Source organism: Daucus carota, chromosome 6, assembly GCF_001625215.2.
Source record: "Daucus carota subsp. sativus chromosome 6, DH1 v3.0, whole genome shotgun sequence".
NCBI classification, from domain to species: Eukaryota; Viridiplantae; Streptophyta; class Magnoliopsida; order Apiales; family Apiaceae; genus Daucus; species Daucus carota.
The window spans coordinates 37,689,337-37,712,755 of NC_030386.2; the positions used below are offsets into that span (position 1 = coordinate 37,689,337).

At 33.2% G+C, this 23,419-nt stretch overlaps 4 protein-coding genes across 12 annotated transcripts; 3 read left to right on the forward strand and 1 right to left on the reverse strand.

Annotated features, from left to right (window-relative positions):
- Window positions 1–2,147: 2,147 nt before the first annotated feature.
- On the reverse strand, window positions 2,148–4,040 carry LOC108226465 (acid phosphatase 1). The gene is made up of 3 exons (XM_017401428.2): window positions 3,369–4,040; window positions 2,666–2,875; window positions 2,148–2,505 (listed from the first exon to the last, which is right to left on the reverse strand). Exons 1-3 carry the CDS (start codon window positions 3,767–3,769, stop codon window positions 2,328–2,330), a joined length of 789 nt encoding a protein of 262 aa, XP_017256917.1. The 5' UTR covers window positions 3,770–4,040; the 3' UTR covers window positions 2,148–2,327.
- Window positions 4,041–6,095: 2,055 nt separating this feature from the next.
- Window positions 6,096–12,329, forward strand: LOC108224803 (uncharacterized). Its single transcript, XM_017399530.2, has 6 exons — window positions 6,096–6,414; window positions 7,037–7,525; window positions 7,851–8,072; window positions 8,162–8,234; window positions 10,814–10,924; window positions 11,796–12,329. The coding sequence occupies exons 1-6, from the start codon at window positions 6,298–6,300 to the stop codon at window positions 12,164–12,166; spliced, it is 1,383 nt and encodes a 460-aa protein (XP_017255019.1). The 5' UTR covers window positions 6,096–6,297; the 3' UTR covers window positions 12,167–12,329.
- A 266-nt stretch (window positions 12,330–12,595) lies between these two features.
- LOC108227013 (oleosin L) lies at window positions 12,596–13,377 on the forward strand. Its single transcript, XM_017402003.2, has 2 exons — window positions 12,596–13,025; window positions 13,133–13,377. The coding sequence occupies exons 1-2, from the start codon at window positions 12,736–12,738 to the stop codon at window positions 13,254–13,256; spliced, it is 414 nt and encodes a 137-aa protein (XP_017257492.1). The 5' UTR covers window positions 12,596–12,735; the 3' UTR covers window positions 13,257–13,377.
- Window positions 13,378–16,242: 2,865 nt separating this feature from the next.
- LOC108226327 (uncharacterized) lies at window positions 16,243–22,957 on the forward strand. Of its 9 annotated transcripts, none has more exons than XM_064080251.1 (9): window positions 16,243–16,473; window positions 17,480–17,631; window positions 19,492–19,742; window positions 20,744–20,949; window positions 21,030–21,089; window positions 21,162–21,215; window positions 21,294–21,389; window positions 22,284–22,525; window positions 22,637–22,957. In XM_064080251.1, exons 4-8 carry the CDS (start codon window positions 20,935–20,937, stop codon window positions 22,509–22,511), a joined length of 453 nt encoding a protein of 150 aa, XP_063936321.1. In that variant the 5' UTR covers window positions 16,243–16,473; window positions 17,480–17,631; window positions 19,492–19,742; window positions 20,744–20,934; the 3' UTR covers window positions 22,512–22,525; window positions 22,637–22,957. The 9 variants fall into 9 exon arrangements, with proteins under 9 accessions (XP_063936321.1, XP_063936320.1, XP_063936323.1 ...); XM_064080250.1 differs by lacking the exon at window positions 16,243–16,473 and adding an exon at window positions 16,480–16,740; XM_064080253.1 differs by lacking the exon at window positions 16,243–16,473 and adding an exon at window positions 16,480–16,700.
- Window positions 22,958–23,419: the final 462 nt, after the last annotated feature.

Consider the following 23,419-nt stretch of genomic DNA (forward strand, 5'->3'; position numbering starts at 1 on the left):
CCTTAGTGTATCAGGATTATTAAGTCAGTTTTAACTATGATCTCTAAATTGTATTGATTTTTGTGAATTTCTAAATTGTGTGTTGGTTAAAATCTTATTATTTTCTAAATAAGGATTCATTAGTTAAATTGTATTGTTTTATATGTAGTTGTCATGACATGTGATGTGCTGATTGCTTTTGATTTCTTGTATAGTGTGACTACTAACTCCTACTACTTAAATTTAATTGTGTCTTGATCCAAATCTGTGCTTGTGTAGTAAAGCATTTCAATTATGCTTAACTTTGTTTGCTTAATTAGTTGTGCCTCTTATTGAGGGCGTAAATTGGGCCTCCTAATTGAGGTTGTTAATTGGGCCTCCTAATTGAGGGCGTAAATTGTCCATCTTTATTGAGGGCGTTAATTGTGCCTTTTTTGAGGGCGTTAATTGTGTCTTAATTAAGGACGTTAATATTTTTTATTATGCCTTAATTAAGAGCTTAATTGTCTCAATCATGAGTTATCATGATTGTGGGAATATTTTCATATAATCTGTTAAATATATCGACTTATATTCTTCTTGTTTCTCTTGTCTTATTTTCAGGATTCTTGGAAGAAGACCGGTTTTCTTTTCGGACATTAAAGTTTTATTGTCTAAATTTCCCCGGTCATCTTGCATGTCCGACGGTTAGATAATAAGCTTTCTTGAATGAAAGAATTATCACGGTGAATTGCCAATCCTCGTTGAGATTTATTCTCATCTTCAAAAAAAAAACATCTACTTTAATCAGATAGTCAAAACATCTAATTCAACCCGCTAACCGCTAATTCCCGAACAAAACCTATATATATTTCATGTACAAGATATACTAAGGTGGTGTTTGGAAACCAAGATATTTACAAGATATATTAAATATTTTTATAATAGCATCTTACGATTTCTTCACATATTACAAATTTTCTTGAGATTTAATCTAATAATTGATAATTTGTAAAATGTTTAATTCATATAAATTTAATAATAACCAGTCTCATCTTATAATTAATTCATCGACTGTTGAAGACAATTACTTTTTTTTTTTTTTTGATAAATTGAAGACAATTACTTAATCTCTCAAAATAAAAGGGCACGTAAAATCAGTTTTTAAAAAACCTTTCGGACTCGGGCCGAATATTCTGATAAGCAATAGGAAGTCCTGAGTAGTGAGTACTCAGTCCTGAATCCGGATGCTTTAGAACCTCACTTTCTATGTTAACACCTTGCTTAGTTTGCGTAAAATAATATAAATTATAAGTTAGAATCTGAAAAGTTAACTTGTATTTATTTTTGACAGATTATAAAAATTTATCTTTTATTCTAGAATTATTTGAACAAATATAATAATGAAAGTATTAAATTCAAAAAAAAATAATCATCTACTGTAAACATATTTTCCACTGTTTCGTTGTTTCAAATATTTTATGTTGACGACCAATTAAACAAATTTATCAATTTAATTTAAATCATTCAATAATTATTTAATTAATACATTTAATTTTTAAAATATAAACAAATTTAAATCATTTAATAATTATTTAATTAATTCATTTAATTTTTAAAATATAATTTAATTAGCCCTCGACATAATTATTATATACCTACAATCACAATCTTCAACTACAAATATTTTTTGACAAATAATCATGCATATAAACTAGAATTGCGAAAATATGATATTTGTTTTTTTTTTTGGGAAGATGGGATGAGTTTCGACATACTATCTGCTGATGTTTCGATTCCATGATTTACAAACACAACTCAGTTGTCCAAGCGCCATCAGGGGTTGTACGAAAATCTTCACCAACAATTCTTTAGGTAAGGTGATTAAACTCAGATGAAGAACCACAAGACTTCATCCTTTTCGAAGCCATTCCAATTTCCAAGTTGATGGAAGTATCATCCCATCCCATTATATATAATAGGATCTCGTCCGATCAAAATATAATTAATATTGGTATTAGTATTGTGGTCTACATCTGGATATGATTTTGTTTCGGATTTTATTGCAATAATCTGATACAGTTCTCTGTTCTGTTCTTATGTTATCCAACAAAACCAGAGATCGATTTAGGAGGCGACCGAATAAATTGGCTCAAAGCCATAGCAATGTGCAATCAGATCCCCGAACCTGAGGAACAATGCGTACAAATATTTAAATTTATGAAGATTTTAAAGAGGCAGTACATTATGGCACCTGTAAGAGTCACAGGCTCACAGGGGCATACTCATAAGTCATAACAGGTCTGCATACTTGCATTGTAGTCTATATAATCTCGAATTTGAAATATTAAGCAGACAATTTAGTTTCGTTAAGCAATATAATACATAGGATTTGGCAGCTTGAATGATCGGGCTGAAATGGCTGATCCTGATAAGTCACTCCATTGATCTCCCGAGTTACCATGGATGCGGTACCCCTCTTCCACCATCTGGCTCCTCTTCTCCGACTTAAATTGTGTTGCAGGTTTTCCTTGGTCCTCAGCACCTCTGCACGTTAGATTCAAAACCATTAGTAAATATTTCGAGACACAGTTAAAGTCACTCCAGGGCTCGAAAGTTAATTAGGCCACTCTTATCATTAATCCTGTTTTAGACATGTAAAGTTTACTGTGGAGCAAATGTCCAGCTACGAAGTTTCAATACACACCTCAATATGAGCTTTTCCCAATCATGAAAGCCACTTTTAGTCAAGTTCTCAACAGTAACATTACGACGTCGTTCACTGCGTCCTGTCAGCAAGAAAACCTTGAAACCAAGCTTTACTAGTTCTTCATAAAGCTTCAAGCTCGACTCGATTGCCTCTGCTGTTCCCTTGTCGACCCATTTATCAAATGCCACATTGTCAAAAATTTCCAATCTGCAAATTTTAATTACAATTTATTAAAAGCCACATTCAAAATCTCCAATTTAAAAACCCCAATTTCCCCCGGACTTATAACAAAAACAAAATTCTTATTTGGATCGCATTTCTCTTTCCACCCAAAGTAGATTGTCCAAAATCTTAGTAGTTGTTAAAATATGATATGATTATTTCGAGTAAGAGAGAATGTTGGAATATAATATGATTTAGTAAGTAGTTTTTCTAACAACTTGAGATCGTACGAGAACCGATTACTTGTCTAGGCACGTAGGGTAGATAGAAGCACCGATATTAAATCGTGTCTTAAAGTGACCTCTTCTACATGTCCCCAAAACCCATTCAAAAGAAGAAAAGAAAAGATCTATACATCAATCTGATCAACTTCTAAGCCTCACTCAGAACCCATAGCCAAAAAAACAAAAAATAGTATCTAACAGAATTAAAGAAACTGCAAAAATGCAATGTAAACAGAGTGATATGGAAAATTTACCCATAGCCATGGTCGGCATAATAAGGAAGATTCGAAAGCAAAGTCTCATCCACATCAAACACCCAAATATCCTTCCCGTCTCCTTTAAGTTCCACAGTTTGAGCATACAATATAGCCTCTCTCGAAACCCTTTCGAGATCGCTTTTATAAGCCTTCCCATTTATATAGTCATCCACATAATCTTTACATTCTTGCGGAATTGTTTTCCACGGGCTCAAATTATTCGCCTCCCCTGCAAACCTCCAGCTAGTACAATGCAAAGCAACATCTTCTGATATAGGTAGTTTTTTGTACAAATCAACAATCAAAGGCCTCGGAAGTGTGTGAGGATCGAAATTTTCGTGACAAGAAGATACATAAACCAGAGACAGAAACAAAAAGATTGTATAAAAAGCTTTCATGTTAAAATGGATTATAATCCGAGAGATTCTTGGGAAGATGAGTCAAGAAAAGTAAGGATATTGAGAGAGAGAGGCGAGAGAGGGAGGGAGGGGGAGAGAGAGAGATGAGGTGAATGGGAGATGTAGTTAATTATATATAGAGAGAGATTGGAGAGAGATGTGGATTGCAGAGGGAGAGGGTAATGTGTGAAGATACAGCTGACGAAGTTGGAAGGATTAGTGAAACAGCAGCCGAAAGAGATAGAAGATTTTATGGGAAACGTGTGTCAACAACAATGTTTATTATACTCCTGAGATTGTTTAACATCCATGCTTTGCAGTAAGATTCATGTGGTAATAAATTAAGGAATCTGCCGGCAACCCACGAGGTAGATTTTTCCTCCCTTCCCAAAATTGAAATCATAAAGTCAAAGATCCAAAATGGTGTAAGACTTGCGAGCAGTTTTTAAAATGATTACAGATTTACAGTAATATCAAAAAAATATGTATGGCCAAAATTTGTTTTGATTTTTGCCAACGCTGAATTTAGTATGAAATTGATCGCTAACATATACTATTCGATAAACAAATGTATTAAATTCTGGTTTCAATTAACTTTGACAAATTGTTTTAAGAATATCAATACAATTTAATTATAATTGACAAAAATATAATACAAAGAATGAATAATGTGTAAAATTAATGATGTGAGTGACTCGATATTAATAAATTTTATTATGGCATATGATATTACATAGTAATTATTGAAATTCATCTAATTGAAATTTGATCATGATTTTATAAAATATTTTAAAATCGCGGTATTTAAATATTACTAATATTTATCTTATATTTTATAAATAATATATTATGATAAATAAGTTAGTGTTTTGCGTGCTCTTATTATTCCGTACCCGATTCATGAATCTCTTATATAAATGCATTATTTGGGTAAACCAAACATATAAAAAGGGTCGTTTTCCTACTTAATTTTAATACTTAGTAAACTTCTAAACATTAAAACATAGCCACTCTTGTTAGAAAAATTAGGAATGAAAGGGCATTCTGTGGCATGACTAGTTATTTAACTTGTAATCTTTTTTATCATGGCCAACAAAATAATGAAAGTAACACACTTTTACTAATTTAACTGCAGATAAATATCCTGTTAAATTTAGAGGAAAAGTGGTGGTTGCTGACATTTCGAAGAGATATATATATTCTCTGTAGGTAGATAAGATCAAAAGAAAAGAGCAAAACCCCATGCATATTGCCGTTCTCCTAGAGAAAAAAGCTGAAGAGGAATAAAATTGGTCAGAGATATTGATAAACCTGTAATCCTGTATACAATTAAAGTATATAGGTACAAATTGAAGAAGACGTTACATATATAATTTTGCAAGCTGCATAAAGACATAATTTCATGCAGAAGATGGCTAAGTTTAGATCTAAGATTCACAGACTAATTAACAGTAATTTCAATTCATTGATATTAAAAATTTTAATTTATAAAAAATTATATTTGTTTTGGTTTCTACTGTTTTGGTTCTATATATGGATAGATCGGTTTTCTTGAATTTTTTGGATTTTTTTAGAATTAATCCAAAATATAATTTAAAAATAATAATTTTAACGTAAAAGTACTTTTATAAAACATGTTTTCCATAATTTTGTTTGTTGCTTTCTTTAGCTTTTATAAGATGAAAATTTTATTTGACCTTAACCTCAATGTTCCTTATTGCATCTGAAAGTCCGGGATTTTGAAAAAATATAAAAATTTCTAAATATCTTTAAGTTGTGTATATCAGCATTAACTTAATATTATGTATAAAAAACTTTATATATATATATATTTATTTATTTATTTATTTTTATTTGAACCTATTTATTTTCTTATAAATTACTCCCTTTTTCTAACAGGTTCATCTTCGGATGAGACTCAGACACATAGTCTTATAAAATATATAATATTACACATCATTTAATATTTTTACTTTTGAATAGAGTTTAATGATAAAATATTTATGTTAAAAACGAAAATTATAAATTATATTTTATGTGCACTTAAAATATATGTCAAAATTATAAAAAATGAGAATAATCGAGGAAGTAATACTCTTTTCATCCACTCATTTTTATACTAATTACATATATTTTAAAACTTATATGAATTATAATTTTACATTTCATTTAAAAATTTAATATTTAATACTTTTAAATAATTTTAAAAATTATATATATTAAAATGTGTGCGTTGCGAACTCTGTGGAGTGTGGACAACTCTCTATTGTCACATTTTCACCCACGCCCGCACCGATATTTCAATTGGCACCCCTATTCAAATTTCAAAATTAACTTTTGGTAATCTTTAAAAATTGAAAGAATGTCTGTTTGCCATCTCCTCTCCCATCTGGTTTAACCAACTGTATCTACAGTAGCATCTCTTCTTACAACTAGATCTGCCATTAAACCCTAACATTTCATTCACATTTTCCACCTCTCTTTCACACACACACACACTTAGTGATATGAAGATATAGAGGAATAAAATGGAGTTCACAGAGGCATATAAGCAAACAGGTCCCTGTGCATTCTCCCCCAATTCTAGGTTCATTGCTGTCGCTGTCGATTATCGCCTCGTCATTCGTGATCTGCTGTCGCTTAAGGTACTCACTCTTTAAATTTTGTTCATGTGATTTTAATTGATGCAATTTCGATGAAGTTATGTGTATGTGGATTTTGAATTTTGTGGATGTGATTGATGATTTAGGTGAATGATTGAAATTGAATTGAGTAGGACAGTTGTGTTGAATTTTATTGTGTGAATTAGAGGTTGGAACTTATTTGCTGTTGTAATTTTAATGGAGGTAGGGAGTTGAGTTTTATGTGGTTAGTGGTGTGATGAGAAAGCTAATTAGTGATGAAATTGGACTCTGGAAATTTTTAGGATGATGGAGTTTAAGTATTTAATCCATTTGAGCTATAGGTTGCTTTGTAGTGATTAAGGTACATGATCGTGGTTTAGTGTAGGTGATTGTTCATGATAAAACACGAAGCACAATAAGAATTGGAATCAATGGCATCTGGAAAAGCTGTGAAATATTTGGGCAAGTGAAAGAAATATCCATGTTCTTTAGTAGGAGGGATCACCTTGGTTTTCTTATTGACTGCAGCAGGATGATAAGTTATAAACAAAAAGAAGAAGAAAACAATCGTTTAATATATTGTTTAGTCCTTTTATTGTTAGTCATGGAGTTTCCTAATGTTAATGCACTGACTGCCATACAGGTTGTTCAGCTCTTTTCATGCACAGACAAGATAAGCTACATTGAATGGGCCCTCGACTCTGAGTACATACTTTGTGGTCTCTATAAGAAGCCTGCAGTACAAGTTTGGTCATTGGCACAACCTGACTGGACGTGCAAAATAGATGAAGGCCTTGCTGGTATTGCTTGTGCCAGATGGAGCCCCGACAGTCGCCACATTCTCACAACATCCGAGTTCCAATTGCGGCTCACTGTTTGGTCTTTAGTCAACACAGCATGTGTTCACGTCCAATGGCCAAAACATGCTTCTAAAGGGGTAGCCTTTACCCATGATGGAAAGTTTGCTGCAATATGCACTAGGCGTGATTGCAAGGACTATATAAATCTCCTATCGTGTAATACATGGGAGATAATGGGTGTTTTTGCTGTAGACACATTAGATCTGGCTGATATCGAATGGTCTCCAGATGATAGTGCTATTGTGATTTGGGATTCTCTTCTAGATTATAAGGTAATTATCTTTCTTTTAAATTTTTTTGGTTTAATTGCATAGAGATTTCTTTTTGTATAGATTATTATCGCACTTTCTAATATAACCTGGATCAGCCACCCCCAAGGTGTGCCAAGTACATGCTTTCTGCCTTGTTACATGGCTGATGTCATCAACCTTTAGGAGTGAATTATGCTGTCATACGAAATTTGATGTAGTGTTAGGAACTTCTGTAGATATTTGAAAAACAAAAGTGACGCTGATGCATTATGATTTGTACAATTTGTGTGTTATGGTTTTCTTGTTAACTAGTGGTAAACCTTATAGACAGTATGCTTGTGTATAGGTACTTGTTTATTCCCCTGACGGGAGGTGTCTATCAAAGTATCAAGCATATGAAAGTGGACTGGGAGTGAAAAGTGTTTCATGGTCACCTTGTGGTCAGTCTCTAGCTGTGGGAAGTTATGATCAGATGCTAAGAGTTTTGAGTCACCTTACTTGGAAAGTTTTTGCTGAGTTCACTCACCTATCAAATGTACGCGCTCCATGTTCTGCTGCCATCTTCAAGGTAGTTAATGTATAATTGTATATTTATCTTTCAAAATATGATGTTATCCTTTAAGGTGTACAGAATGACTTTCTGTTTTTCAATTTCAGGAGGTAGATGAGCCTCTGCAACTTGATATGTCAGGCTTATCTTTAAAGGATGATTTGGTCAACCATGATCCCGGTAAACATTAAATTTATATATACAAGGGTCTTATGGTCTTTATCTAACTGGGAATGCAACTTAATATGTTGGTTTATCTTTAAAGTAATCTATTCAATCCATAAATTTAGTAAACATTAAATTAATATAGACAAGGGTCTTATTGTCTTAATCCAAAACAGAATCCCCCCCACCCCCAGATAATTTAATAATTAAATATATACATCACCTCATTCAGTTCCAAGTGTTTTAGTGTTTTCCTTTGAAAGTATTCTAGTTCAATTTGTCAATCAATATACTTATATAAAGGAGAAGCGAGGGGCGTGTAGGTGGCGCCTCTCAGATAACTCCGTTCTATTTTTCTAATTTTTTGGAATTTTTGGATGAAAAAATATCAAAAACTAGAATTACCTTTTTTAGTTTCGGTTATATTAGAAGCAAGTTTCAGAATCTGATTTTGTTTCAAATTATTTATGGAATATAATAGCTTGAAAGTTTTAATCTGATTTTGTTTCAGAGTATTATTTTATTATGGGAGTGTAGGTGGCGCCTCTCAGATAACTCCGTTCTATTTTTCTAATTTTTTGGAATTTTTGGATGAAAAAATATCAAAAACTAGAATTACCTTTTTTAGTTTCGGTTATATTAGAAGCAAGTTTCAGAATCTGATTTTGTTTCAAATTATTTATGGAATATAGTAGCTTGAAAGTTTTAATCTGATTTTGTTTCAGATTATTATTTTATTATGGGAAAGGTACTCGAAGCAAGTTTCAGAATCTGATTTGTTTCAAATTATTTATGAAATATAGTAGCTTGAAAGTTTTAAGCTGATTTTGTTTCAGATTATTATTTAATTATGGGAAAGGTACAAATTATTTACGTGATGGTTTTTTTGCTCGATTTTTAAAGGAGAAGCGAGGAGCGTGTAAGTGGCGCCTCACACATTGCTCTGTTCGATTTTTCTAATTTTCTGAAATTTTTGGATGAAAAATATCAAAATTAGAACTACCTTTTTTAGTTTCAGGTATATTAGAAGCAAGTTTCAGAATTTGATTTTGTTTTAAATTATTTATGGAATATAGTAGCTTCCAAGTTTTTTAATCTGATCCTGTTTCGAATTATTTAATTATGGAAAAAATTAGCACACAAGTCTCTCTGCACCTATAAATACCCTTATAGGTTGTAGGATTTTGGATCATCTAAACACAACTTAAACACAACTTGCTCTCTCTCAGTACCACAACCTTACTCGCCGGTGGTGTCGTTCTTATGCAACGACGTCACCCGTTTTATTCTGGAAATCTATCGTTCGACACATACAATGAGGGGGCGAATACGCTTTATAACAATTTTTCTTTGCCCCAATCTAATACAGTAATGAGTTACACGATGTTTTGAACGGCGATAGAGATGATTCATTGACAAGAGTAAAAGTTTTTCGGATGTGGTAGTAGACTGCTATCTCGTGAATTTAAATTCATGTTTTTGCTGACAACCAATCCAAAGTAATTGGAGGAAAGAGTCACTAATATACACCCGAATAGATTGGAATTCGTACGTCTCAACATGATTAATGTTCGTATAACTAGAACATAATGTTTATTTCTATTAAAACTAGGGATGGTTTCGGATTTGCATCTCAACATCTTTTTGACTTTTACGCACTTATGTTCTTGCAAGTTTACTGTCTATTTTATTGGTTAATCAATGTATATGATTAGATGTCATCAATCAGTTCTGTTAAAGAGCCGTATGCTTTTTACTGCATGGTGTATATGTCTAAGAAGTAGTATCTGGAAATTAATGACAATGTCAGTGAAAAACATGCTTACTTTAAGAAAAACACAACTAAAATTAAGATTCGTCATGCCTTAAATCGTTAATTATATGTAAAAATTTATTTTTATTGTTTCACTCATGAATTATAGTCCAATTTTGAAATTTTATATATTAATACTGGTATTGCATCGAGATGTTTATGATATAAAATATATTTATTCCACAAATATCAATTTGAATAATTGATATAATTTTTATAGACTGCCACACAATTATATTATCTTACAAATACTAATTTTAAATTATTAATATAATTTTTATAGGCCGCCGCAACGCGCGGTTTCTCAACTAGTTATTGAAAATAGTAAATACTGGGCATCTTTATAGGGAGTTCATTTGAGAAAACTATTTAATTTTAAGTTACTTCTGCATATCTTAGTTTTCACAAATGACTTAGGCCTTGCTCCCGAGTTTTTTAGGAGAGAAAGCAAGTGAATGCAAGTGAAAGCAAGTGTGCTTTCACTTTCATCCCACTTTTGGAGTGAAAGTTTTGAAGTGAAACTATACTATATTTTCACTCGCTTTCACTCGCTTTCCTCCCTTTAAAAAACTCGGGAGCACGAGTAGGAGTGAAAGTTAGATAACTTTACTTCCTCTTCACTTGCTTTCCTCCCTTTTTAAAACTCGGGAGCAGGGTGTATATTGTTCAGAAAAGATTCTATTAGTTTTGTATATACAACTTACTTTAGTTATGTGTCACTATTAAATAGTTTCAGTTACTTTCTTGTTCTCTGTTGGATAATCTCAGTTTTCTCATCCAGATAATGGAGCAGAACAACGCATAGAGGTCAGGTATGATGTTTTGGAAGTGCCCGTCACCTTGCCTTTTCAGAAGCCGCCTGTGGATAAACCGAATCCTAAACAAGGAATTAGTAAGTTCTATTTGTACGTGGCTTTCTGTTGCTTAAACATGGTATCAATCCATATTATGGTGAAAGAGGGAGTGAACTGGCATAGAGAGTTACACTTTTCTGATTCTGATAATACTTCAAAATAAAGCATCACTAAGAAAAGTGAGAAATGAGCACGATTGGATAGCTTAAGTGGTGGGTTTATCCTCTGTTGTCCCGGGTTCGACTCTGGCTCATCCGAAAAGTATTAGAACAGATACTAATTTGTACGGCATATAAGCCTGCATTGTCAAAAAAAAAAAAAAAAAAAGAAAAGAAAAGTGAGAAATGTATACAGGCCTAAAAAAAAGAGAAGTGAGAAATGTATGCAGGCCTAAATACTGAAGTAATAATGCATTGAGCAAAACAATATATGATGTTATTCACTAAGAGAAACAAAATACAGAAGTTTAGTTTTAAAAAAGCTACCAGTGTTTACATAGCATTAACAAATAAAAATTGGCGATATTACATAGGCTTGAAGGTAAATACTTGCAGTTCTCCGAGAAACTAAATATAATGGGCATAGAGTTTTATGGGAAAGCTCAATTAGACAACAAGTAGTCTACATGATTGTGATGGGAACAAGTTCATGCTTGCAGGAGCACAAACTTGAAATTGTATGCATCAGATCGAATCATCGAACTAACTTCTGTCCTGGTGCTAGCATAAACATATATGTATTGGAATTTAGCCCTTGTAATTAAGTGATGTAGAACCTGCTCAGAAGTGATTTAGAACTAGGATATAATTACTATGCTAGTAGAAGTGTAGAACCATCAAGCTGTATATATTTATTACTACCTCTGCTTCTATTGCAATGTAATATTAATTAGATACACTATAACTGCAGGTCTTTTGTCATGGAGCAGCAATAGCCAGTATATTTGTACTCGCAATGACAGCATGCCGACTGTCCTCTGGGTTTGGGACATGCACAATCTAGAACTTGCTGCCATCTTACTGCAAAAAGATCCCATCCGAGCAGCAGCCTGGGATCCTGAATGCACTCGTCTGGTTTTTTGCACAGGAAGCTCCCATTTATACATGTGGACACCTTCTGGGGCTTATTGTGTGAATGTTCCATTACCACAATTTAACGTCACTGATTTGAAGTGGAATTCCTCTGGAAGCTGCCTTCTAGTCAAGGACAAGGAATCATTTTGTTGTGCTGCTGTTGCTTCGCTACCAGAATCTAGTGAATATAGCTCAGATGATGATTGAAGTTATGTATTTTGTTTTAGACTAGTTAGACAAGTCATGTTCAGCAGTCAAGAATGTCGATGTTCAAAGTATCAATTGCCACTGCCCAAATATGCATTGTTCCCTCTGTTTGTAGCTCAAACATCGTATTCCTAATCTAATTTCCAACAGAAGTTTATATGTCGCTAAGTCTAATTATTTATGTAGTAAGAATTGATATGTGATTCATGAGAATGGGCCAACAGCTTGGTACAATATTCAAATATGACCGGCCCAGCCCATAATAACCTTTATCACATAATCTATAACCAAGGCCGAGAAGCCAAAAATAACAAAAGAACTCGGGCGGAGAAGATAAGAACTCAAGCCCACAAAAACCCAAATAACCATGCAAACACAGACAAAAACCGTTTCTGCATGTAGCCGAAAGCCAAAAACACGTGTCCACTCCACAGACAATTTCACTGCATGCAAAAAGAACACGTGACACTCTCACAATTGCTTGTTGTCCGCTATATAAACACCCCCTCAGTTCTGTAATAATCATCCTCTCAACCCAAATTCATTTCACATATAATCATCTATCAACAATGGCAGACTACCAACAACAACACCAACAACAACAACCGCAGCAGCAATCCAAGGCCGTTCAGGTGGCTAAGGCGGCCACGGCGGCGACAGCAGGTGGTTCACTTCTTCTACTCTCAGGACTCACCCTTGCTGGGACTGTGATAGCACTCACTATAGCCACACCTTTGATGGTCATCTTTAGTCCTGTTCTTGTCCCCGCCGTCATTTCAATTTTCCTCATCATCACTGGATTCCTTGCTTCCGGTGGATTCGGCGTTGCTGCATTATCCGTGCTCTCCTGGATCTACAAGTAGTATTTAAATTTATTACTTTTTAAATATTTTGTAACAATTAATGATCAATCAAACATATCCGGTATGTCCCGCTAACGTGACGTTTATATATGAAACGGTGCAGGTACGTGAAGGGGCAGCATCCGGTGGGAGCAGACCAGATAGATACGGCCAAGACAAAGCTGGCGAGTAAGGCTAAGGAGATGAAGGAGAAGGCTGAGCAGATGACTTCTTCGCAGACTTCTTAATAATTTCACCGTCTGTTGTGGTGGTGGTTAATTAATTGTTAAGGATCGTGTGTGCGCCTTTGTGTTTTCAAGTCTCTCTTTGTATTGTTTTGTGTTGTTTTAATTTTTATTGTGGGGTTAATTTTCGAGTGATTGTGTGAATGTGAGCTGTGCTATTGTGTGTACTAAATCTTAAATTTAGTAATGTATGGATTTTGTGCTGTGTTTATCTCTTCCATTCATTTTCTCAACTACAAGCAACTTATTTGTCAGTATATAATATAATTTAATTCAGTGCCACAGAGTTGTATATGCAGAGAGCCGGAGCCGGTACACACTTTAATGCTCCTTTGAAATATAATTTTATAATTTATTTTTAAAATTTTTTTTCTGAATAAAAATTCAAATTTAGTTTTAAAAATTTTATTTCGAAAAGCAAAATCTCAAAAATAAATTATAGAATTATATTATATAAAAGTGTTAAATAGTAAATGTATAGAATTAAATGGGACTTTCACTATAAAATAGCCCGCTATTGAACAAGTTTCATATTCTTATTCTTATCTACTTTTGTAATAAATAAAAAATTAAAATTATTCAAAGGAGAAAAAATTCGTGTATAGATAGGAATCTCCAGTGGAGATAGACAAAGTTTGATATAGGACTGAAATTTAAAAATGTACTAAGAATTTTTAATTTTTAATAAGTGTTATATGTTTCCTTCACGGGTCCACTATGAACAAGATTCATATTCTTATTCTTGTCTATTTTTTTATTGATAAGAGAAGAATTTCGTATATACAACTCCCTCCGTATTATCCACTTTTGAACAAATCACACATATTAAGAAAAACTAACTTTTGTAGAAAACCTTCATTTATTATTGTATTTATTGCATTGACCAAGTATAATATGTGGAATATATTTGATCTAGGAAATATAATTTAATAGGATGTGGTATACAACTATTAACTACATTGCATTGAAAGTTGAAATGAGACAACTAATTTGAACAATTTTTAGTTATCAAAAGTGGACATGTAATATGAAACAGAAGGAGTATATAGATAGAGATTATGCATGAAAAATACACAAAATTTGATAAGGGAACGAAAATTAAAGAATACTCCCTCCGTCCCCTTTTACATGTCCATTTTGCTTCTTGAGGAGTCAAATTGATCAATTTTTGACTAAACATTACAAATTATCTACTCATTATTTCTAAAATCTGAAAGTTGCATATTAAAGTAGACTAAATATACTTTCTATTGGTATAATTTTTAAAATTTTTTTACAAAGTTACATTTGGGTTGTATATATTGGCCTAGCAGTTGCCAATATAGTTGCAGGTGCAGCCTCAATATATTTGCTTCAGGAAATGATATTCTTGCAATTTTAGTTTGACATCTGTATTTCTGCATTTTTTTAGAAAAAATACAGTATTTTACAAAAAAACTTTATACATTGGATATTTATGGAAAACCCCAAATTTATTTATGTAGATTATTTAATCCAAATTATTTAACTTTGTTAAATATTTAAATTTGTAATTTTTTGAGAAAAAATCGGTTAAATCATAATTTAATATAAATTTCTTAGATGTTTCGACTAAAAACTTAATTGTTGATCGTCAACAAATCTATCAAAATAAATTAGTGTTCAGATACTTCTTGTGATGAAAAATTATTTTTAAAAGAATCATCCTATGTCTCAACAATAGATTATGACGGGTTCGTATGTCTCAACGATAGATTATGATGAGTCATATTCAGAATTTATATATCTATGCAAAAGAAACATGTCTCAAACTATTGAGTTATTGATGGTAAGGAAATAGGTTTTTTTTTTTAAATCTAGAAACGATTCGTATATATATTTTGCACAAACATGAAACTAAGATGGGTGAAAAAACTAGTGTTTTAAATTATATCAAGTCAATAAGCAAAGGACAATTCCATGAGTATTTGAACTCGAATATCTGAGAAAAAATAGTATATCTAATGGAAGAAAAAGGGATCATTTTCAACAACATATTATAATAAGAAAATCTTACATCGTGAAATTAATTCATTAAGTTGAAACCTAGTTACAAAAGGGTGCATGCAATCCAACTTAACCGGATCTCACAATTTTTAGGGTCTGTAAATATTTTTGACCCATTTATAGATGTGTACAATGTATGAGCGAGAATTAAAAGCACAACTCATACCAAAAATCTCATCTTCGAATGTGCGTCTTTAATATGAAAAATACATTATTTACGCGCATGTATGGATTTCTATACTTTTATTACTTGAATTGATTTTCCGATTCTAACTACACATGAATATTTTTATTATAAAGAAAGAAAGTTGAGTCAATATTATGAGCTCATTTCTTTTATGTAACACACTCCTGAAATATTTAAGACGAGTGAACGGTCTTCGAATATCATACACATGTTACACAACAATACCAGAAGAAGGGACAGATAAGATGAGCAATATGTAAAAGAGAGGTTTAGATTCTAGAAAATTTTGATCTTGCTTATATTTTATAAGAGACGTTTAGTTAGAAAAGAAATTAAAACAACCAAAAAATTAGAATCAAAATCAATGAGCAAAAATAATAATCAAATTTGATCAGAATAATTTACTAAATTCCAAAATAATACTTCTTCCGTCCCCCTCAATTCTTTACATTAGAGGAGACACGGAGACCAAGACAATGTATAAAAAATAGTAAAGTTAGATGAAAAATGGGTAAAGTGGTGGGACCTATATAATAGATTTGAGATAGTGGAGGAAAGTAGTGCGCGTAATAGTAGCTTTTATTATTAAATATGACATAGTGGGGGAAGATAGTGAGTGTAATAATGAAAAAAATTTACTATTCATGATAACGTAAAGAAATGACAGAGACAGAGGTAGTAACATATACAGAATACAGTCAATAAAATTTTCAAATTAATGTAATAACGGATCACTACAACAAATCAAATCAAATTTATATTATGACAACGGCCCCTAAATCTTAATTGAATGCGGACGATCAACATATCCACAGGCACAGGGTTGCAAGAAAGTTTTATCCTCCGTGCGCTAGTAGATGATCCGAGTCCTCCTTGCCGCTCCGCAATTATAACACCAACCCCAATCCAGATTACTCCAACATGCCTTCTTTTGATCACAATACCCAGCCAGGTTTTCTTGATCTGGACTTGCAGTTTCCTCATGTCTTCACACTGCTTAATCTTAAGGTGGTTTCCATATTTGCCTATTGTCATCTTTTACAACAAATTGTGTTTCTATGGTTTGCAATTTATTAATTCTCGATATTCTGTTAATTGTTATTGGATTCGTTGAAATTGTGTCCTTATTTTTGCAATTTATTGAATTACTGTGCGGACACAAGTGTGCATTAGGCTTCAAATCTTGCGAAGCATGAGGTTTTTTTGGCATTCTTTTTCGGGTTTTTTCGGGAATGGTTAGTGCTTAATTATGAGGTCTACGTGATTCTTTTACCGGTACGATCACTTGTTATTCTACATTAATTTGATTCTGAATGAAATTTGAGTAAGACCTGTAATATATGATATTAAATGAAAGATTTGAATTAGATCACTTGTGTATGTATGTTAATGTAATTTGACAAGTACTTGCAGAAATTATTAGTGTTAATTTGGTCTGTGCGGCGTGATAATTACACAGAAAGAGTAGGAAGTTGCTTAATATGGAAAGGAAATACGAGCAGGAACTTGCTTAACATTGAAAGGAGCACCTGCATTACTTAAATAGTTGTTCTGAAGTTCAAAAGAACAACTTGTCTGTAGAGAGTAGAGATGTGATACAAGTACTTGACAGTTGTTTGATGGTCAGTTAACATGAAAACTTTAAGCCTAGAGTCCCGGCGGCCACACTGCAACTGTAGTGGAAACAATCGTTTAACTGTTACACATTTATTTTATTTATGTTTTTGTGGTTTGTATTTTATGCCAGTTACATGCAGTTTTGGCTATGTGCGTATAGTGGGTGTTCTTCTTTGTGCCGGGAGGTTAAGTTTAGGCTTAGCTTTGGCAGAATATGGTTTAGATACATATCTTTGTCATTTTCCAATTTTTGTGGCGGTATGTAGATTTTTTACCAATCATGTCTTTAAAGGAAATTTTGCGTTCTATGTAAATATGTTTTTTTACCAGATCTATCTCCATCTTTCTATCATTTTGCGAACTTTTGCCCTGCACAATAACATCGTTGTCCTTTTAGTTTTCTACTAGTCAAACAAATGGCAGTGGTCATTGAGGCAGCAATTTAGAGCATGGTGGTCGCCGAGGTAGCAAGGAGAAAAAGTCTCACAGCAACAAGAGACCAGTGGAGCACCTTGTCCGTGATGAGAATTATTTAATCTGTCCACCTGTGTAAGTTCTTAATTCTTCTACCTTGTCGTATTACTATAGATATTGTTTTGTTTTTTCCCAGTGTTCAATATTTCTATTAGTCTACAAATGGCTGGAGACAGTGTACATGATAGGTATGAATTCTAAGAATGCGGCAAAATTGCAAATTTGAATGATTCATAGTGCTAGTAAGTTAATGCTGATCTACCCAGCTTACATGATTTAGTTGGCGGTTCATCCGTTACCTGTGGAAGAAGATGTCAATGAATAAAAGATATCCATGATGTATGTGTGAAACTTGCATGTGTTTTTTCCTCAAATAAAAAAAAAAGTTAAATAGGTTTTGGTGTAATATCTTGAATATACTTTTTTAAGCCTTCAATTTTGTAGCGTTTTGGATGATATCTTAGTGGTTTGAACGCACAATAGTAGGAATACATAGTTTTTAATTGCTGCCTTGCTTTGCAGATAGTTATGTGTTAATTTAGCTTGAGGAGTAATGTTGCAAGGTACTTTGCTTATTATGAACAATAGCTTCTTATTGATGATTAGCAACAAAAAAATGTTGCAAATGTCTTTTCGGTGTTAAATGCTTAGAAATCTTCTGGAAATTCCACAAGTATCATTTGCCGGTGTTGGGGATCATTTTATAATTCTAATGGTAAGGCTTTCCATTCTTTCTTTGAAGGGATGTTAAGTAGCTTATGCTTGCCGCATAAAATCTGTGCACATGCTTAGTTTTCACATATAACTTCTGAAAAGCTTAATTTGGTTAAAAAAAGTAAACTATATGTGATTCTTACTTTAGCTTGGGCTTAGTGCATGCTTTGTTGTACTATTAGTTCATTGTGTGTATCTTCTTGTATCCTCCTCTTGAAAGCATTTCTGCTGATTTAAAAAATAACAGTGGTTCGAACTCCTTGTGAAACACGGGATCTATAACTTACGAATTTATTTAAATTATAATTATATATATAATATTTTGGTAGGAGAGTTTCGTAATTATCATTAAACGATTTATTTCTTCAATAGCACAGTTTTCTTAGAAATTGATGATTACATCATAATGTATACCTTGCTACATTCTCCCACAAGCTCCCCCGACCATCTTCAAAGGAGAGAAGTTACAAATATTAATCTCTATCGACTGATGTGACGTAATTATCTGAGTTGCTTCTTATGGCATCGTCTAATTTGCATATTGCTGATACTATTTAATTTTCATTATTTTTATTTGTCAGGCAATTTTCATTAAATTAGTATATTCATGATCATTTCTTTTGATTTTTAAAAAAAAAATTAGCTTCAATCTTTGTCTTGAAGTTTTTTCCTTAAAGGAAGAAGGGAACGTTCATCATGTCAATTTTGATCAAAAGATCGTAAACCATATATTTAATTGCTTTAAAGTCCTGGTTAGCATCTAAGTGAAGTACCACTTTCTTTTTTCAACTACAAACTGTTAATACTAAGACATAGTTGTATGCACAAATTAATCTATCAATGATTTATTAATCTAGAATATGGTGCACATTAGATTTTAGTGTGTTAAATTTGAGGCTTGTGTCTTGCACGGGCTTAAATGCTAGTAAATATTAATTAGCCAAAATATTTTTCGGTTTCTAAATATGTCTATGACCGTGTGGTTGGCCCCACTCCAGCTGTCGAGTGAAAGTGTGAAACCATGGTCCACGAGTGTCTTGTATCCGTCATTCTCCCTCACGTATATACAAAAACTATGTAAGCGCAAGGGATTTTTTTTGTATATAAACAAGAAACCTGTAAATGTTCATTTTGTGCTTTTTCGATTTAAATACTCTGTTTCTTTCAGGATAAGTTCATATTGTGATTAACTTTAATTTGTGATACTTAATTGATGGACAGAGGTGATAATGGTTCAGGAAAAGGTGGTGGTGGATTTAAGCTTTTTGGGGTTAACATAAATTTACAAGAGGACTTGTATAATACATCTCCTGAATCTAGTTCGAAGAGGAAGAGGATTCGTAAGGATTGCAATCGTGATTTGTGCAATCGTGGACGACAACACCATGGGATTGCTCGTGATGATCCTGGCTATCATTCTGATAATTCGCTTCATGTCCATTCCGGAAGACCTGCCCGTGTGCGAAATAAAGGTAAATTTTTTACATCTTTCATATATGTGTTTACAGTGCTATCTAGAAAGAAACACGTTCTCCTAAAAGATGTGTTTTGTTTTTCACCAGCAATACAGGGTGTCTAGAGGAATAATTCTTGGATAAGCCCATGTATTTTATGGATTATATATTGGAATGATCATGATTGGATTTCTATATGTGCAATTTATTTCATTTTATTACAATTATGGGAACCTGATGTTTTTATGTTGGAGTTTTGGATTGTTTCTGATATATTATCTACTCTAGGAAGTTGTTAGACGGCCTTGCAGTTTTTAATTTGTTTTAAAAGTCATATATCTTGATTTTCAATACTGATCGATAACCGGAATTTATAAGAGATGAGATTGTCTAAGAATCCATTGTGTGTTATGTACTTATATGAGGGTAAACAATTCAATTGGTATACGCATATGGATGCAATAGTCTTATGGCTACTTACTACGGCCCTGTTTGGAAGTTAGAGGTTTGGGGCAAAATTAGAGGTTTGAGGTGTTTTAGAGGTTTGACCACTAAAATAAGCTAATAGTATTGTTTGGTAGTTAGCGGATTGAAATAGAGGTTTGGATCCAAAAAGCTAATTTTGAAAAAGCTACTTTGAGGAGCTTTTTGGATTAGCGGTTTTGGTTTGTGTCAGAAAAAGCTAATCAATCAGCTATTTACCAAACAGTTTTACGAGAAACAGCTAATTCAATCTTCTAGTCAAAACATCTAATCGAACCAGCTAGTCAAAACAGCTAATTCGATCCGCTAACCGCTGATTCCCAAACAGGGCCTACATCTAATGTGCAGTTTGTGTTATCTCAATTGCACACATATGAATGCTTAATACAATTTATTTCTGTTAATTGGATTTTTTCCTGCAAGTGTTCACTTACGAATACCATGTTCTTATCATAATTTAGCTTTTTAGCTCATCACATTGATTTTTTATTGTTAAGTAATTTTGTATAATAAGTTGTAATACATTTTCATTTCAGCGATACCATGGACCCAAAGTGAGCACATAAGTTTCTTGATTGGTCTTGAAAAGCTAGGAAAGGGTCACTGGAAAGGAATTTCGAAGGACTATGTGCCCACTAAGACACCAACTCAAGTGGCCAGTCATGCACAGAAGTATTTTATTAGGATCAGTGGAGTAGAAAAGAAGAGAGCAAGCCCTTTCGACAATATGTTCAGTGTATCTGTATTACTCTTTCAATTGTTCACTCCAACTAACTAGACACTTTTTTATAATCGGCTGACTTGAGTTCTGTGATTTTACAGAATTCACCTCCTCGCTTGTCTACTGCCGCATCCTTTAATGCTTCAGAAGGTTCCCAACAGGTAAATATTGTCTTTCCCTGTGAAATGAGCTTTAGTATGTATGCTGTGTCATGTTAAACTTGAAATCTGCAGGCTATGACTACTGCTGTCAACTCTTCAAAGAAAGCTAGTAGAAAACGTGGACTGGTTAGTCAGATGTGTTCTCTGAATTGTATGATAGATATCACCACAAAAATTTCTCAATCATAGTTCTACTTCTTGCAGGATGGCTTATCGGCTAATATTGCAGCTAATAAGAGGATACCCCCAGTGTCCGCAACTAGAGCTAATGCTTCAGATGTGTGTCACATATCAAACAAAGTAAGTGAATGTATAGTTCTTGTTCACCTTCCAGATCTAAATAAATTTTATGGATATATATTCGATAAACTTTTCAATTCATTCTCTGTTTCCTGATGTAGTTTTAACTTTTACATATACTCTAATCTGATTAGATCAAGTCCAATACATAGTTATACTTGGTCCTATAACAAATATATAGAACCAAATTTGCAAAAACACCAATTCAGTGCACAGCAATACTTGTACACAAATGGATAATTAGTCATCTTTTTTATCGCGCCAAGAGAAATGACATAGATAAGATCATTGCTTAAAGTGTTGGATTCTATATTCAGAACGAATTATTCATTCATGAAAAAAGGAGCGCGTCAAATGCTAGTGTTAATACATATAGCTATTAAAATATTATAAAACCGAAAAGCGATTTTTGATGCTAAAATAGTACATAGTTTTAGAATTACACGGAATAACTCTAATTAGAATCAAAATGCATCATATCTTATGCTTTAGAAACGTATGTTAGCTTTTAATTATTCATTTCCTCACTTGCATGCTTATGTGGCAATATAGCAACATCCATACATGGTTCTACAACACCAAGTATAGCATTTTGCTATGCTTCCATGTTCAACATTGCATTGGGGTGAATTTTTTCTTCTTTAATTTGGTATCATACTATAGATTATAGATGTAGCATCACTTGCAGGATTGCCTTGGACATGCTCCTCCAGATTTCTAGATGATCTCATATAATACTTAAACTTGAATGTTTACTGCCAAGCAATCTTGAGTTGTACTAGTACATTATGTTACATCAGGTCGACTAACCGACAAATCATGTCATTTTAGTTTGCAAATATTTTTTATGCTAATTAAAGTTATTTTAAAAACTAACTTTCTATTAATGTGCAGACTGGAGACCCTGGACAGAGCTTCGCTGCAGCCCTTGTTACACAGCAGACGGAATTGCGTCCAATGCTAACTGATAAATTCCCCAGTTATATCTATGACTCAAGCAGGCATGCAATTTTCCCAGCACAAGGTCTGTTCCGTCATCCTCAACCCATAACTAACGGAACATCTCAAGCACAGCCAGCAACTACAGTAGCTGAGAATTCTGCTATTTTGCACCATTACTGAATCAGTATCCGACTGTAAGTGGTTCAGCTACTAGTACTGTTGCTAAAAAACATGGTCTGTAAGCTAGCATTAGAGTTCTTTCACAATAATTCTAACTGTTTTCCATGTTTCTTTTTGGTAATCAGGTCAAGGAACTAAGGGTTCAAACCTGCGGCAAAAAGCAAGAACTCGATGTTCATCCATTTACTAGCATGAGTTTTACTATAAATTGCATAAAAGCTGCTGCCAAGTTCATCAGTACACAAGCAGTTGAACAATTTTATCTTTGGTGTAGTTCTTGGTTCAGACATTGTAGGTTGAGAACTAATTTCGTGTTTCTGTATTGACCAGGAGTTTTTGGTCCTTAATTGAGATTTAAAAACTTTCTTGGTACATTTTTTTTTTTTTCTATTTACCTTATCTGTCTGATTACTCTCTTTTGAATAACATTTTGCCCTAACCTTTCAGTTAGTTTCTTCATATAAGGTTGCAAGTCTCCTTCAGGTAAGAAAGAGAACTGCTTACTTTTGATTATATAGGCGGGACACAACGATGATCTTTAACTCACTCATTTCATGAGTTCTTACCATGAACTGCTTACGTTTGACGGACACAGTGATATTCTTTTGCTCACTCATTTCATGGGTTCTTACACTACGAAGATCTTTAACTCCCTCGTTCCACGAGGGATCTATAACGAGTGACTCACTCGTTCCACGAGGTCTTTGTCATTTAATATATATGTTGTCAGATATGACAAATGACCCGAGAATGTTGTGGCTAAAGGATACCAAAAGGACAAACAATATTTTGGAAATATTTACATTGTGCAGCATCTTGGTAAGAGTACAGAGTGAATGAAAAGAGTTGTGTTAAGCAGAGTCAGTTATTGAGATGGTCGTGATTTGGATAAACACGGTTCATGAGAA